General features: G+C 62.7%; 2 protein-coding genes across 6 annotated transcripts in view; both read right to left on the reverse strand.

Annotated features, from left to right (window-relative positions):
- The window catches only part of ASMTL (acetylserotonin O-methyltransferase like), a 69,125-nt gene that overhangs the window by 23,324 nt on the left and 28,750 nt on the right, over positions 1–17,051 (reverse strand). The window lies entirely within an intron of this gene.
- P2RY8 (P2Y receptor family member 8) overlaps positions 8,951–17,051 on the reverse strand; it is a 36,898-nt gene continuing 28,797 nt past the window's right edge. For 2 of the 5 annotated variants that reach the window (XM_058713411.1, XM_058713413.1), the window contains exon 2: positions 8,951–10,853. In XM_058713411.1, coding sequence (XP_058569394.1) covers positions 9,760–10,833 — 1,074 coding nt within the window. In that variant the 5' untranslated portion in view covers positions 10,834–10,853 and the 3' untranslated portion in view covers positions 8,951–9,759. The other 3 variants (XM_058713412.1, XM_058713414.1, XM_058713415.1) reach the window with 3 other exon arrangements.

Here is a 17,051-nt window from a genome sequence, read left to right on the forward strand (position 1 = left end):
CCCCGCCCCCCAGATCCCGCCCCATCCGCCTAGGCCCGCCGGAGCCGCCCCCCCCAGATCCCGCCCCATTCGCCCAGGCCCGCCGGAGCCACGCCCCTCCACCCAGATCCCGCCCCGTCCGCCCAGGCCCGCCGGAGCCCGTCTTTCCACCCAGATCCCGCCCCATCCGCCCAGACCCGCCGGAGCCCCGCCCCGCCCCCCAGATCCCGCCCCATCCTCCCAGACCAGCCGGAGCCCCGCCCCACCCCCAGCTCCCTCCCCTTCCGCCCAGGCATGCCGGAGCCCCGCCCCTCCCTCCCAAGTCCAGTCTCCCGGCGGCGTGTGCCCTGCGCGCCAACCCACGCAAGCAGGTGCGCCCGCGGGGATGTGGTTGCGGGCGGGCTCCGGGAGCGCGAAGTCGTGGGGCCCCTGTGGAGCCGGGGATTTGGGGGCCGGGGAGGAGGAGATGGGAGTCCCCGGGAGGTGATGGAGGGGCGCGGAGATGGGGGGGGGGTCTCCCTCGAACGCCCCTGGGGCGCGGAAACGGGGGCTTCCTGGGAAGTGGCAGAGGGGCGCGGAGTCGGGGTCCCGGGAGGCGGTGGAGGGGCAGGGATAGGGGTTCTCCTGGAGGGGGCAGAATAGCCCTCGGTTGAGAACCACTGCCGCATACAGATACACAGGTAAGCAGGTAGGTAGGCAGGCAGACAGACAGACAGACAAGGTCTCTCCTGCGGTGAGGCTTCCCAATCGCGGCAGTACTGACTTCTGGGGTTGGGTGATTCGTTGCACGATCCTCAGAAGCATCCCCAGTTTCCGCCACTAGATGGCGGGACCTTCCTCCCGAGTTGTGACAACCCAAATTCTCCCCTGAACGTGGCCGGGGTTTCCCCGGGCACCGAATAGCCCCTTGGTTGAGAATCCTGACCACGGCGAAGATCGATAGATGACCGATCGATAGGCAGATAGAGTCCCTCTTGTGAGGTCCGGGGTTCTCAGCCTCAGCACTACTGACACGTGGGGCTGGATGACCCTGTGGGGTGGGGCGTTCTGTGCGCGGTAGGGTGTGGAGCAGCGTGTCTGGTCTCCACCCCGCACACGCCAGGAGCGCCGCCCCCTCACTGTCGTGACCTTCAGAAGTGTCCCCAGACGAATATACCCAGGTGCATCCAAGCCAATACCCCCTGTCCCGTCCTCCCTGACCCCCTGTGCCTGTCCATCCCAGGCCCACCCCGGACCCTCCCACGGAGCTTCTCTTGGTTACGGTCACCAGAGGGCTGGCCCCCACCAGCCAGCCCCTCGATGGCCATTCGGATTGCCTGCTAGCCTCGCCCGGGACAGCTGACCCCAAACATCCCAAGCACTTTTTAAAATTTTTTAAATGTTGATTTATTTATTTTTAGGAGAGAGAGAGAGAGCGCGCGCACAGGGGAGGGGCAGAGAGAGAGAGAGGGAGACAGAATCCCAAGCAGGTGAGCACAGAGCCCGACGTGGGGCTTGAACCCACGAGCCGTGAGATCATAACTTGAGCTAAAGCCAGGAGTTGGATGCTTAACCGGCTGAACCGCCCAGGCACCCGGTCACGTTCTTTGGAAGTCAGCTCCTGATAGGTTCACCTTTCTGTTCCGCTCAACACGCCGTCATTTCTACGCACAAGTGCCAGCAAAGGCACATTGGTGGACGGAAGTGTGCGCCGCTGGGTGGGCCCGGCCACACGTGACGTCAGGGGGTGGGCCGTGGGCCGTAGGCAGCAGTGGGCAGGCCCGGCTGGGCTCCAGCGAGTGCGGGATCGGGCTCCGGGGGCAGGTTCACTTGCAGACTCAGGGTCTCCCACTCACCAGCGCTGGGACCCGGGGCCAGTCCCTCCACGTCTCTGGGCCTCAGTGTCATCCTCTGCAAAATGGGCGCGGCACCCACCTTGTTGTAGTCAGATGAGGGACTCATGCAGGGGACAGACGGGGGATGCCCTCGTGTGGGGTTTATCCTATGACCGTTCCTGGCTGTTTGGGCCTTATCTGTGAGCCCCAGAAACTAGGGTGCTCATTACACGGCCTACCGTCATCAGGGGCCCCTCTCCCTGTGTCTTCACTGGTGTTTACGCCCACACTGGCGGTATGGTCAGGGCACTAAACAGCCTCACCTTTAGTGAGGACGCCTGGGTGGCTCAGTCGGTTAAGCATCTGACCCTTGATCTCAGCTCAGGTCATGAGCTCGCGGCTGTGGGTTCGAGCCCTGTGTCGGGCTCTGGGCTGACAGCATGGAACCTGCTTTGGATTCTCTCTCTCTCTCTCTCTCTCTCTCTCTCTCTCTCTCTCTCTCTCCCTCTTCCTATCCCTCTCCCTCTCCCTCTCCCTCTCCCCCGCTCACTCTCTGTCTCTCTCAAAAATAAATAAACTTAAAAAAAAAACGAAAAAATGAATCTCACTGGCTTTGTGGAATCACACGGATTTCCAAAGACAGCTCAGACATGAAAAGAAAAAAAACAATAATAATAAAATAAAAGCCGAGGTCAAACGTTCAAGCTTTCCAGCGAACAGCCAGTCTGAACCTTTCTTGGGGATTGAGGTCAAAATCTTCCACGACTCACGTGATGGGCACGGGGTGGTCGCCCTGTCCATGGAACGAGGAGGGAAGAGTAGTGATAGTCCCCTGTGCGTGAGCCCCCCAAGAACACCGTGGTGAGAAAGCAATGCAGCCCCCCACGTGCCCCGTGACCCCACTGATGTGGCAATAGCAGAAAAACAAGTCCACGGAGCCAGAAAGCGTATCCAGCTGGCCGTAGGGATGGACGGGGAACAAAGGGCATCGGGCATCTGGGGCCGTGCAAACGTCCTGTGGCTAAGCTGCCGTGTTTGGGGACACCTTTAGCGCATGTGTACTAAACACCGGGCTAATTCCGTGGCCTCAATGATGCCTTGATACATGCTTAAACACAGTGCAGGTGGTACATGTTATGTTGCCTGTTTCATTTTATCGCAATTTAAGAAATGGGAAGGAAAAGAAAAACAAAAAGAGAGCCGGGGTCGGAACGTTGGTCTCTTCCATAGCATGCAATTCCAGTGGACATGGTTTCCAGGGTTCAGTGATACACTGGGCAGAAATCAAGGTCTTTGTGTGACATTTGCCAATACACCTCATTTTTTGTACAGGTATTTTTAAATGTGCTCAAAGGAAAGAGAATTCTAGAATGGGGCCCCATGTTCTGTTCACCCAGCTTCAACCATTGTGAGCGACCAGCTTTTTCCTGTTTTTCTTCGAGGCCCCCAAATTTGTATGATGCACACGTGTGCATTATATATGTATGTGTGTGCATGGGTGGGTGCCTGCACACGTGTGTACATGTTCGTGCATGCGTGTGTCCGTGCGTACATGTGTGTGCATGTATGTGTGCGTACATGGGTGGGTGCCTTACACGTGTGTGCATGTGTGTGTGTGTCCATGTGAGTGCATTACGTGAGCATATATGGGTGGGTGTCTGCACGTGTGTGTACATGTGCGTGCATGTGTATGCCTGCACATGTGTGTGCATGTATGTGTGTGTGTGGGTGCATGTGCATGGGTGGGTGTCTGCACGTGTGTGTGCATGTGTATGTATACATGTATGTGTGTACGTGTGCACATGTGGGTAAGTGTGCGTGCGTGTGTGCACGTGGGTAACTGCATATGTGTGTGCATGCACGTGTGCGTGTGTGCATGTGGGTATGTGTGCATGAGTGCGTGCATGTACGTGTGCGTGTGTGCATGTGGATACCTGTGCGTGCATGTACACGTGTGGGTACATGTGTGGGTATGCCTGCGTGCATCTACGTGTGCGTATGTACATGTGCGTGTGTGCATGTGGGTACATGTGCATGCGTGCGAGCATGTACATGTGCATGTGTGCATATGGGTACCTGTGCGTGCGTGCCTGTGGGTACGCGTGCGTGTATGTGTGCGTGTGTACATGTACGTGTGGGTACGTGTGCATATGTGCGTGTATGTATGTGTGCGTGTGTGCATGTGGCTACGTGTGTGTGCGTGTGCGTGTGCATGTGGGTACGTGTGCATGGGTGCGTGCATGTATGTGTGCGTGTGTGCATGTGGATACCTGTGCGTGCATGTACATGTGTGCATGTGGGTACACGTGCGTGCATCTACATGTGCGTGTGTATGTGTGCGTGTGTGCATGTGGGTACGTGCGTGTGCGCATATGGGTACCTGTGTGTGCGTGCGTGTATGTGTGCGTGTGTACATGTACGTGTGCTTGTGTGCATGTGGGTACGTGTGCATGCGTGCGTGCATGTATGTGTGCGTGTGTGCATGTGGCTACGTGTGTGTGTGTGTGTGCATGTGGGTACTTGTGCATGAGTGCGTGCATGTACATGTACCTCCTCTGGTATTTTACGTCCAACAGCAAACATTGTATCATCACACGCATGGATATTTGCACACACACCTCTTACACAAAAATATTTCTTTTAAAATCCCCATCTTTGGCGCCAAAAACCCTGACTTCACGCCATGCGCCCTCCGTGTCGCGCTGCCCGGATTCAGCCTCGGGCTCCCAAATAACCTGACTCCGCCATAGGAGGAAGATCCCGGGGTCCAGCCGGAGGGGAACGTGCGGTTCAGAGAGAAGGCGCACGTCTGGAAAGCAGGGGTCTCAGGGGCCAGAGAGAGAAATGTACTCACCTTCTGCACGGGGGGGTGGGGGGGGGGGTGGGGGGGAGGATTTGGGTCAGTGTCCAGGGTCTTACGTCTCAGCGCACCGGTGCCCCCCCGCCCCGTGCTGCCATGACCTCAATGATGGGGTCACAGCTTTACAGACATTTCTCATCCGCGCGTGTGCACATGTGTGTGATATTTTTATTCGATACTTAACGGGAACAGGGTGCGCGTCTGGGGCGCACACGGACACAGCACACGTGGTCCGAGGTGCGTTTGTTGCTTGAACCCCAGGAGTCACCGGAGGGCTACAGGGCCCGACATCCTGTGGACGAGGATATTATGTAGACGGGCGTCCTCCGCGTTCAAGGTGTGCAGCTGTCACAGGCCCTGGTGGTTTGAGGTTTTCACAGCTTTTCCGCATGAGACTCACCGAGGCCCACGCCCAGCACGTGGGTGGGGCGTCTCGCTGGCTCAGGATTTCCGACCCTGGATGCTGCTGCCTCGACGTTGCTTTCTAGCCTTCGGGTTTGGGACAGTCGGGAAGGGCGGGGGTCGTGGCTCCTTCTCTGGAGAATCCGGGTCTCTAACGCCCGCCTTCTTGGAGCCACCTTAGCCCCCTGCCCCCCACCCCCACCCCCAAGTGAACCTTTAGCCAGATAAGTCTCCGGGGGTCGCTCTGAAGGCTCCCTGTGGGGGCTCTGAGCCCCCTGCACACAGCTGGGCAGTGAGGCCCGATTGGCCCAGACACTGCCCCCGGCAGGGACGTCCCAGCTGCAAGACGGTGGACGAGGACTGTGCCCGATGCTGGCCTGGGCTGGAGGATGTCGACGGGACCCCAAGGATGCCTCTCGGGTCCCAAGGACGAGGGTTACGGGCTCACCTGGGTCTCCACCTGCAGGTGCCTGTGCCCCCCAGCACCGCCCCAAGTTGGGAACGTGGGTTTGAGTCGAGGACCACGCACAGGGGGCGGGGCCTAGAGGCTTTGGAGGCCGGAATCAGCGCCCACAGTTTACCAGCTAAGCTCCGGGGGCCACAGCCCCTCACAGGGAGCCAGGATTCTGGGCCAGGCCTCCGGGATCACAGTGCTCTCACCTTGTCCGCGTGGGAGGCCTATTCCAGAATTAAAATCGGGGGCACAGTGTGCAGAAAGGCATTGGTGGCGGGAAATCTCTGCTGCTGTGGCATTGGGGACTGTCCGGGCGGCTCTGTGCGCAGCATTCGCACTGGGAATCGCCAGGGCCGACTCTGGGGGAGCCCAGAGCCCTGCGTGCCACGGGACTGGGACCCAGAGAGCAGGTTCCCTGCCATTACCCACCCAGAGGACGAGGTTTAGATGGGCCTCCAATTTCAGAGTGACACCAATGGTGTGTGTCATGGGGCAGTTGTCCCCTGGGGACTTAAAACCACAGGGATGGATCCCTCCTAGCTCTGGACACCCGAGTCTGAGGTCCAGGTGGGGCAGGACCGCTGAGATCCAGGAGGGGCAGGGCCGCTGAGATCCAGGCAGGGCAGGACCGCTGAGATCCAGGAGGGGCAGGACCCCTGAGATCCAGGCAGGCCAGGGCCACTGAGATCCAGGCAGGACACGGCTGCTGAGATCCAGGAGGGTCAGGACCGCTGAGATCCAGGCAGGGCAAGGCTGCTGAGATCCAGGAGGGTCAGGACCGCTGAGATCCAGGCAGGGCAGCGCCGCTGAGACCCAGGAGGGGCACGGCTGCTGAGATCCAGGCAGGGCAGGACCGCTGAGATCCAGGAGGGGCAGGACCCCTGAGATCCAGGCAGGCCAGGGCCGCTGAGATCCAGGAGGGTCAGGACCCCTGAGATCCAGGCAGGCCAGGGCCACTGAGATCCAGGCAGGACACGGCTGCTGAGATCCAGGAGGGTCAGGACCGCTGAGATCCAGGCAGGGCAAGGCTGCTGAGATCCAGGAGGGTCAGGACCGCTGAGATCCAGGCAGAGCAGTGCCGCTGAGACCCAGGAGGGGCACGGCTGCTGAGATCCAGGCAGGACAGGGCCCCTGAGATTCAGGCAGGGAAGGGCCACTGAGATCCAGGCAGGGCATGACCTCTGAGATCCAGGGGGGGCAGGACCGCTGAGATCCAGGAGGGGCAGGGCCGCTGAGATCCAGGCAGGGCAGGACCGCTGAGATCCAGGAGGGGCAGGACCCCTGAGATCCAGGCAGGCCAGGGCCACTGAGATCCAGGCAGGACACGGCTGCTGAGATCCAGGAGGGTCAGGACCGCTGAGATCCAGGCAGGGCAAGGCTGCTGAGATCCAGGAGGGTCAGGACCGCTGAGATCCAGGCAGGGCAGCGCCGCTGAGACCCAGGAGGGGCACGGCTGCTGAGATCCAGGCAGGGCAGGACCGCTGAGATCCAGGAGGGGCAGGACCCCTGAGATCCAGGCAGGGAAGGGCCACTGAGATCCAGGCAGGGCAGGGCCACTGAGACCCAGGAGGGGCAGGACCCCTGAGATCCAGGCAGGGCAGGACCACTGAGAACCAGACAGGGCAGGGCCACTGAGACCCAGGAGGGGCAGGACCCCTGAGATCCAGGAGGGGCAGGGCCACTGAGATCCAGGCAGGGAAGGGCCACTGAGATCCAGGCAGGGCAGGGCCACTGAGACCCAGGAGGGGCAGGACCCCTGAGACCCAGGAGGGCAGGACCACTGAGACCCAGGAGGGGCAGGACCCCTGAGATCCAGGCAGGGAAGGGCCACTGAGATCCAGGCAGGGCAGGGCCACTGAGATCCAGGCAGGGCAGGGCCACTGAGACCCAGGAGGGGCAGGACCGCTGAGATCCAGGCAGGGCAAGGCTGCTGAGATCCAGGAGGGTCAGGACCGCTGAGATCCAGGCAGGGCAGCGCCGCTGAGACCCAGGAGGGGCACGGCTGCTGAGATCCAGGCAGGACAGGGCCCCTGAGATTCAGGCAGGGAAGGGCCACTGAGATCCAGGCAGGGCATGACCTCTGAGATCCAGGGGGGGCAGGACTACTGAGATCCAGGAGGGGCCGTGTTCCCTCCAGAGGCTCCAGGGGAGGGTCCTTCCTGCCTCTTCCAGCCTCCGTGGCTCCAGACGTCCCTGGGCTTGTGTCTGCGTCCCTCCCGTCTCCGCCTGTGTCTTCACGGGGCTTCTCCTCTGTGTCTCTGTCTCTCTTTTGTCTCTTACAAGGACACGTGCCATTGGATTGATGGCCATCCCGATCTGAGAGGTCACATTGTGCACTTGCGTGGATGTGGGTTTGGGGGGACATTATTCCCTCCAGGACAGGTGTGTCTGCTTTTCTCCCAAAGCAGTGACGGGAGGAGCAGGTGCTCCCAGAGCCCTCAGATGGCAGCTGCCAGTCTCCATCTGTGCCAAACCTACAGTGGGGATGCTGCCTGCCCCCCAGCCATCCCAGCCTGAGGGTCCCTGAACCCAACGCTGTGCATCCCAGTGTGATGAACAAAATATCAGGCAGTGCTGTTCCAGACGGATCCCCGGCTCCAGGAAACCCAGTATTTTGGCATCCCAGACTCCCCAGGGACAGGGGTCCTCGTCTTCCCGGAGTGGCACATATTTTGGGGCTGGTACTGCCGCGTCCTGGGCTCAGGAACGGACGGGCACAGAGGGGGCTTGGGTGTGATCCTTTTGCAGGCTTGTGTGCTTGGTGGTCTTGTCCGGGGCCCGGGCGCCACGGGGTGCCAGGACTCAGGTCAGGTGCACGAGGCCACTTCACAGCCTGGGAGGGCTTGCACGTGGCTCAGGGGCTCTAGGCTGGGACCAGGTGGCAGAGGACCGGCAGGAGGGCACCTGGGGGGAGGCCGCACCCTGGAGCCCGTCAGGGAGCCCCACAGTAGCTGCGGCCCCACGTCATCCTTCCCAAAACTCAGCTTCCGCAGCTTCTCATGGAGCTGGAGACCCTCAAGCCTTGTGTGTGTGTGTGTGGGGGAAGTGGGGGGCTGAGCCACACCTCCTGGACGGATGTCCTTCCCGTCTGGACATTGTGACTTGTAGGATGTGAGCCTCGAGGAAACAGAGTGACCAAACCATTTGTAAGCTGTCATGGTGGCTCCTGGGGGCAGCAGATCAAATGCGGGGGGGGGCACCTGGGTGGCTCAGTCAGTTGAGTGTCTGACTTTGGCTCAGGTCATGATCTCTCAGTTTGTGAGTTCAAGTCCCGCATCGGGCTCTGTGCTGACAGCTCAGAGCCTGGAGCCTGCTTCAGGTTCTGTGTCTCCCTCTCTGTCTCTGCCCCTCCCCTGCTCACACTCTGTCTCTCTCTCCCTCAAAATAAATAAACATTAACAAAAATTAAAAAAAAAAAAAAAAAACAAATGCCGGGGGGGGGGGGGGTCCTGTGGGCTCCCGGGGCACCGACCCAAAGGGGCCTGTGCCTGGTGGTCTGGGTGAATCCCAGAACGCACGATGACCAAGAGTGGGCTGAACAAAAAGCACCAGGCTGTGCCAGGCTGGGGAATAGCAGGTGCCATGGGCGACCCCAGCACAAGGCACAGAGAACACGGCAGGTGGATGCTGGGGCTCCAGAGGGACTCAGGTGGGCTGGCTGAGCTCACGGTCAGCTTGGGTCCCCGTCCTGAGGAGCGGAGCCCAGTGCGTCCTGCACGCTGCGTCCTGTGTCATTACGCCGTGGGGTGTTCCATGCCGGTGCCCCGTTTTAGGACGTGCGCTCCTGGGAACCCTCTCCATGCGCCACGGCGGCGGAGGCACAGCAGTTCGCACGGGGAAGGCCGGTGCGCACCGTCCCCCAGCTGTTCTGTCCCGGTGCCCCGTGTTAGGACGTGCGCTCCTGGGGACCCTCTCCACGCGCCACGGCGGTGGACGCGCAGCGGTTCGCAGGGGGGAAAGCCGGTGCGCGCCGTCCCCCAGCCGTTCTGTCCCGGTGCCCCGATTTAGGACGTGCGCCCCTGGGGACCCTCTCCACGCGCCACGGCGGTGGACGCGCAGCGGTTCGCAGGGGGGAAAGCCGGTGCGCGCCGTCCCCCAGCCGTTCTGTCCCGGTGGCCCGATTTAGGACGTGCGCTCCTGGGGACCCTCTCCACGCGCCACGGCGGTGGACGCGCAGCGGTTCGCACGCGTGAAGGCCCGTGCGAGCCGTCCCACCAGCCGTCCCCGGGTGCGGGGGCGGGGTGCCCGGCTCAGAACACACTCTCCTGCCTCCTGAGCGAGGGCCTCCCTGCCTCCTCCAGCCCCTCGTGGCCGCTGGACATGGAGCGCGCCGACAGCGTCCGGGCGGAGAACACGCTGTCCGAGCGCGCGTGGCGGCAGCCGGCGGCGAGGCGCCCGTAGCCCAAGTAGAGCCGCAGGCGCAGCTGGAACTCGCGGGACGCGAAGTAGTACACGAAGGGGTCCAGGCAGTTGTTGAGGCAGCTGAGGCACAGGGTCAGCTTGTACACGTGGTAGTAGGTCCTGCCCAGGAACAGGCGGTTGACCACGTGCACCAACAGCACGAAGTTGTTGGGCGCGAAGCAGGTGACGAAGGCCAGCAGCACCACGGCAGCCAGCGCCACGGCGCGGCGCCGCTGCCCCCGGCTGTGCGGGTCGCTGGTGCGCAGCAGCGTCAGGATGGTGGCCGTGTAGCAGGCCACGGTGACCAGGAAGGGGATGAGGAACAGCACGATGAACAGCGTGAAGAGGAACATGGCCCACATGGCCACGCTGGGCAGCATGGTGGACTTGAGCACGTCGAAGCAGGTGACGATGCCCAGCGCCTCGACGGTGTAGGTGAGGTCGGTGCGCGCCAGCGGGGACAGGGCGGCCAGCAGCAGCAGCCACAGCCCGGCGCACGCGGCCACGGCGTAGCGGCGCCGGCGCCAGCGCGCGGACGCCAGCGGGTACACCACGCCCAGGAAGCGCTCCACGCTGATGCACGTCATGGTCAGGATGGACGAGTACATGTTGGCGTAGAAGGCCACGGTGACGGCGTTGCACAGCAGCTCGCCGAACACCCAGTGGTTGCCGTTGCAGTGGTAATAGATCTGGAAGGGCAGCACGCTGGCCAGCATCAGGTCCGTGACGCTCAGGTTGATCATGAAGATGACGGACGGGGACGTGGGCCCGATGTGGCAGCACAGCACCCAGAGCGAGAACAGGTTTCCGGGGATGCTGACCAGCGCCACCAGCGAGTAGACGACGGGCAGGACCACGGCGATGGTCGGGTCCCGCAGCATGAGGATCGTGGCGTTGTCCGGGCCGGTCACGTTCATGTCCATTCTGGCGGGCGCGGGCGGGGCTGGAAGGCAAGACGCAGGGGGGGGGGGGGAGGGGGGAGCGGGGTGAGGGGCGCACCACGGGGCCCAGCCCTGCCTGTCTCCGCCTCCCCTTCCTGCCCCGCACCCTTCCTGCCGCCCGCCCCCGCCGCGTTCGCCAGGTCCCCGCACACCCCGCCCTTACAAAGGGACCAGGTGCCTAACCTGGTTTCCAGCTGCAAAAGAGTCTCTCCGGGGTGGGGGGCGGGGCCTGGAAGGGGCGCTCTCCCTTCCCCCACTCCTGGAGAGGTCCTGTGTGTCCCTGGCTGCCCTGCCCGGCCACACGAGGTCGCTGTGCCGCCAGCATCGATGTGTCCCAGCAGGCGCGTTACCGTCGCCCTGTGCCTGCTCCCCTGACGTCTTCTGCCCACAGTGCCTTGTCCCTGGGCACCCCAGCTGTCCTCAGTCTGGTCTGTCTGTCACGTATCTATCCAACTATGTATCTGCTGACCTACCTACGGTCTAATCTATCCATACGTCTACGTATCTATCTGTCGTCTACGGATCTATCTACCTATCCATCTGTCTGTCCATGTCTGGCCCCTTGTGTGTGTTTGTCCGGAGAGGCCCTGACTTACCCAGGGATGATGGCCTCCTGCCCAGGTGTCTCACGGGGGCTGGGGGACAGTTCCTAGCTGACTCTCATGTGAAGAGACTATGGGACGGGCACGTGTGGTCCTCATAGGCCGCCCCCCCCCCCCTCCCCAGGGCAGCGTGGTTGGTGAGGCCCCACGTCCAGCCTCCGACCTCTGTCCCCACATGTGTGCAGAGGCCGGGCCAGCAGGCTGGTCCTCGTCAGGAGAGAGGTGCTATTCCTGTGGGATGAGGACAGGGTCTCCTCTGATGCCGCATTTGGCCCCAGGACCCCACGTGCTGTGCGCATCCCCCCCCCCCCCGCCCCCCGGGGCCTCTGCAATCAGGGCGCCTGCCCCCTGCCTCGGGACCTCCTTCCTCCACTCACATCAAGGTCCCACAGCTCCCGCCTTCCCCCAACGGCTTCCTGTTTGCTCTCACACAGACATTTTCTCTGATAAAGTGGTTACCGAGTCCCCTTTTAGCCCTGCTGCTCTGGGCGTCTGCACGGCCCGTCCCCACATACTAGTTTTCATCACAGCATGTTTGCAACGGGCAGCCGGCACGTTGGGGCCTGCCACAGACAATGCTGCACAGCCCAGGGGTTCAGAGACAGGGTTCAGGTCGAGGCCCTGCTGCCGGGCTCACCGGGACTTGGGAAGGTCCCCCATGCCGCCCGCCCGGTGCTCCCCGAGGTCTGACGGACAGGCTTGGAGCTCCTCACGGAGGGGAACGGGGGATCTGGGTCACAGACACCCGTGCACCGGCGCTGGGACCCTGGAAACCCAGGCCCCTCCGTCAGCTGCTTTGGCCGTGAGGTTTCACCGCCTGACGGAGAGCGGCGTGACGACGGGGCACCGTGCTGCCCTCCCCGGGACAGCCGCGAGTGTGGAAAGCCGGCTAATGAGGCGGGTCGAAGCAAACCTTCCCCCGCTCACGGAACTCCAGTTGTGAGCGTGTGTTTCTTCCACTGACTTCCGATCCCGACCTCTTCCGCCCCCACAGAGGGATGGATGCTCAACGTCACACGGAATCTTCCCGTAAAGCATCCTGAAGATGCGTCCTGGAACCCCCAAGTTTCCTCGGAGGTGTGGGGCCCTGTGCAAGCCGAGGGCAGAGGCCTCCCCAGAACCCGTCTAGGCTGGTGCCTGGATCTCGGGCGTCCAGCCTCCGGAACCATGAGAAATGGATATCTGTTGCCGAAGCCGCCCCGTCTCTGGGATTCGGTGTTAGCAGCCCGAGCTAAGCCAGAAATTATACTGATGGCCTCAGGCCGTTGCGGCAGGCACCACTCCCACTGTGATTGCAGTGAGGTCCTGTGATCTCGGAGTCACCGTGACCCGCCCTCACTGTAGACACCGCACATCACAGAGTCCCTAGGCCGTTCCCTGGTCCCTGCTGCAAGGCCGGGAAGCGGTGAGGCTGGTGTCACGTTCACATCTTACAGACAGGACTCAGAGGTTCCAGGAGGGGCAAGCATAGAGCTGGGGTTTGCACGGGCCCAGGGCGGTTAACAGTGGGGCTGTAGTGTCTCCTGAAGTCTTGGCATTCTTGTTGTGAACTGCGAGCCTCATTATACTGATGGCCTCAGGCTGTCATCTGATGTCTTGCTGTTCTGGTGAACCTGAGCCTCACTACCATTATACCGATGGCCGCAGGCTGTCATCTGATGTCTTGCTGTTCCGGTGAACCTGAGCCTCACTACTGTTATACCGATGGCCACAGGCCATCGCCTGATGTCTTGCTGTCCTGGTGAACTGTCAGCCTCACTACCATTATCCTGATGCCCTCACACCATTGCCTGGTATCTTGGCCTTCTTACGGACCAGGAGCCTCACTACCATTACACTGATGGTCTCAGGCTGTCATCTGATGTCTTGCTGTTCTAGTGAACTTGAGCCTCACTACCGTTATACTGATGGCTTCAGGCCGTCACCTGATGTCTTGCTGTGCTGGTGAACTGTCAGCCTCACTAACATCATACTGATGCCCTCATGCCGTTGCCTGGTATCTTGGCCTTCTTATTGACCAGGAGCCTCACTACCATTACACTGATGGCCTCAGGGCATCACCTGCTGTGTTGGCCTTCTTATGGACTGGGAGCCCCATTACCATTATGGTGATGGCCTCAGGCCGTCACCTGAGGTCTTGTTGTTCCTCTGAACTGTCAGCCTCGCTACCCTTATACTGATGCCCTCACACCATCGCCTGGTATCTTGGCCTTCTTACAGACCAGGAGCCTCACTACCATTCCACTGATGGCCTCAGGGCATCACCTGCTGTGTTGGCCTTCTTATGGACGGGGAGCCCCACTACCATTATGGTGATGGCCTCAGGCCGTCACAGCCATGGGCACAGGTGTCTATTCCCCGCAGCGCAGATCCCAGAGCCCGTATTCTGGTTCTTTGCCCCGTTTGACCAGTTGTGTGCGGTTTTTCCAACCCCCGTTGGTTCTGGCTGCCTTCACGCAGAGACCGGGGGCCCCGGCTCGCGCAGAGCATGTCAGGGCAACGTGAGCAGGTCTTTCCCCGGGAGCCCGGCGAACCGCCCGCGGGAGGACGGTCTGGGACTGGGGCGGGGGCTGCTGAGGTCTGTCCTCCTCCCTTCGGGCGCTTGGGGTCTGACAGCGGGTTCCCGCTTGCTGTTCCGCAGGCGGCTGTCTCTGTTGGCTCCCAGTCTGACCCTGGGACGGAAAGCCCAGCGGCGTCCCCGCTGCTCCCAGCGACCTGCGTCTCCCCGAGGGCGGCTGGCCTGGGCGCGGGCCGCTTGGTCACAGGGGCGCCCGCCCGCCATGGCAGGGGCGCCCGCCAGCAGGACGCGCAGGGTTCACGTGCCGGGGAGGCCAGCGCACGGCCTCCGGAGCGCGTCTAGATCTTCAGCTGCCCTGTCGAGCCCGCGTGCCCTGAAATGGCGTTTCTTCCTGCGTAGAAGGCCTGCCATCTGCCACCGGCATCCGCGGAAAGAGGTTCCTCAAAACGAGTTTAAAAATGGCCCCGAGTTTCACTTTGACTGTGACGCTTTCTGCTCCGCTGAGGCACGCTCAGGTGCGGATCCCCCAGCACCCGGGGGCGGGGGGAGGGCCTGTTTCCCGGGCCACCTCGGTCCGGCCTAGGCGCCAGGACGCAAAGGGACATGGGGTCCCGGGGTCCCCGCGGGAGCCGCGGAGGGACACGCGTGGGGAGCGGACAGACAGCCATACCTTGCAGGGCGCGGACGGTGAGGGAGGAGGACGCGGCTGTGAGCTCTAGCGGACGTGCCTGTCCGCGTGTCTACTGCAGGCGTCTGAGCACAGGTCCCGGGCACAGGACCGCGGGCTGGAAGGCGACCCTTCTGAGCCGGACGGGGCCCTGGGCTTGCGAGCAGAGGGCGGCCTTTGGGGGGCCATCGTCTCCGTTTCTGCTCACGGAGCGGGGGACGTGGGGATCTATTGTTGTCGTCCCCCAGGTGGCGGCCGCTTAGGTGCACACATTTGCATGGTGCGCAACGGCACTGAAAGCGTCACCAAGAAGCCACCCTGCCCGCCGGACCCCCCCCCCCCCCCGTGTTTCTTCTGTCATCTCGGGAGGCCACGCGGCCCCCTGCGTGCTCCAGAGCACCAGCTGTGGCCTCGGGGCGTCTGGGTCCCTGCGGGGTGGCCGCCCCCTGAGTGCCACGGGTGATTAATAAAGAAATCAACCCCGGCGGACCCGGCGCCTGTAACGCGCACACTTGTGGTTTGGACCCGGCAGCCGCGGACGGCGGGATGGAAATTGCAGGAACTGAGCAAAGGCCCCCACGGTTGAGCGCACAGGGGACCCTTGCAGAGAGATCGCGGGCCGGGCGCTCGGAGGCCGCGGGAGGGACAGCCTGTCACGGTGTGCGGGGCGGCCTGAGCGCCTGAAGGCCGAGTACCGTCCTGGGTGGGGGTACGGCCTCCCCGTCGCTTTTGCTTTTGGTCTTAACGGCGTCATGGGTGTGGTTCACGTGTCGAAAGCGTCCGAGGCAGAGTGCAACCCCGCAACGTCCTGGTCGCCCCTGAAGGAAACCCCGCAGACCCGAGCTGTCGCCCGCGGCCCCCCCAGGCCGTCGCCCCGCGGCCCCCCTCCCCGACCCCCCCAGGCCGTCGCCCCGCGGCCCCCCTCCCTGACCCTCCCAGGCCGTCGCCCCGAGGCCCCCCTCCCCGACCCCCCCAGGCCGTCCCCCCGAGGCCCCCCTCCCCGACCCCCCCAGGCCGTCCCCCCGAGGCCCCCCTCCCCGACCCCCCTCCCCCACCCCAGGCTTTCGCCGCGCGGCCCCCCTCCCCGGCCCCCCTCCCCGACCCCCCCAGGCCGTCGCCCCGCGATCCCCCTCCCCGACCCCCCAGGCCATCGCCCCGAGGCCCCCCTCCCCGACCCAGGCAACCACGAACCCAATTCCCGTCTCTGTCGCCGGACCCTCTCTGCACGTTTTACGGAAAAGGGATCACTCGCGGGGTGGCCCACGTATGTCTGGCTCCCCTCACTGAGTGTCACAGTTTCAGGCGCCAGGTGCCATCGTTGGGGTGGCAGTGGGCACAGCTCGGTTCCTTCTCATGGCTGAGTCCCACTCCCCTGCAGGCACGACCGCTGATGGATGGACACGTGGGATGCAGGTCTCCGTTGGGCTCCCCGTGCGTGGGCGTTTCCGGAGTGCTGGGAACTGTCCCAGGTGCTGAGCCCACTGCAGGCACCAGAGGGTCCCCACCCCGGGAAGCCACGAGCCAGCCGCCGCCCCCCGCCCCCCGCACTGTGGGCTGGTCTCTCCTCCTCCGTGTCTTGGGTTTTCAGCTGGCCCGGTTTGTGGGGCTCTGTTGTGGCAGCCGTGGGAGGCTCAGCCCCACAAAGTGCCACCACCTTGCAGGCCTGGTGAGGTTGGAAAAACCCAAGTGGGTGTTCAGTCACTCGGCAGTGACCCGATGAAGGCGAGACACTTTGTAGCAGGTCCTAACAAGTGACCACAAACCGGGGACTTAAAACCACAGGGATTCATGTTCTCCTGGTTCTGGAGACCGGAAGTCGGAGATCCAGGGCGGCCAGGGCCGTGCTCCTTCCAGAGGCTCCAGGGGACGGTCCTTCCTGCGTCTTCCAGCTTCTGGGGGCTCCAGGCGTCCCTGGGCTCATGGCTGTGTCCCTCCCGTCTCTGTCTCCGCCTTCACGTGGCTTCTCCCCTGTGTCTGTGTGTCCCTTTCCGTCTCTTACAAGGACACCTGCCATTGGAGTCAGGGCCCCCCTGATGCAGGATGAGCTCATCTCAGACCCCTCATGACATCTGCAAAGACTCTGTTTCCAAACACATCACATTCATAGGTTCTGGGGGCCATGTCTTTAGGGGACCCCCATGCAACCCACTGCACGGTGTCCAGGAGGAGAATTTTCCTAAGAGCTGTTTGCAGTATTTTCTGGGCCCCGCGCCTTCAACCAATGGGCAGAACCGCGTTGAGCATAAGCATCCGTGACGAGTGGCTTCTCCAGGGGCCTCACCAGCAGGAGAGCCTCCCCCCGGAGGCCCTCCCTCCACCCAGCTTCTGCTTATCCTCGGTGAATCCCAGGGTGGTGCTTCCGGCTACGGTGATCTCCCCACCGCTGCCGAGGGACGTTCTCGGAGAGATTCCC

Source organism: Neofelis nebulosa, chromosome X, assembly GCF_028018385.1.
Source record: "Neofelis nebulosa isolate mNeoNeb1 chromosome X, mNeoNeb1.pri, whole genome shotgun sequence".
Classification (NCBI taxonomy): domain Eukaryota; kingdom Metazoa; phylum Chordata; class Mammalia; order Carnivora; family Felidae; genus Neofelis; species Neofelis nebulosa.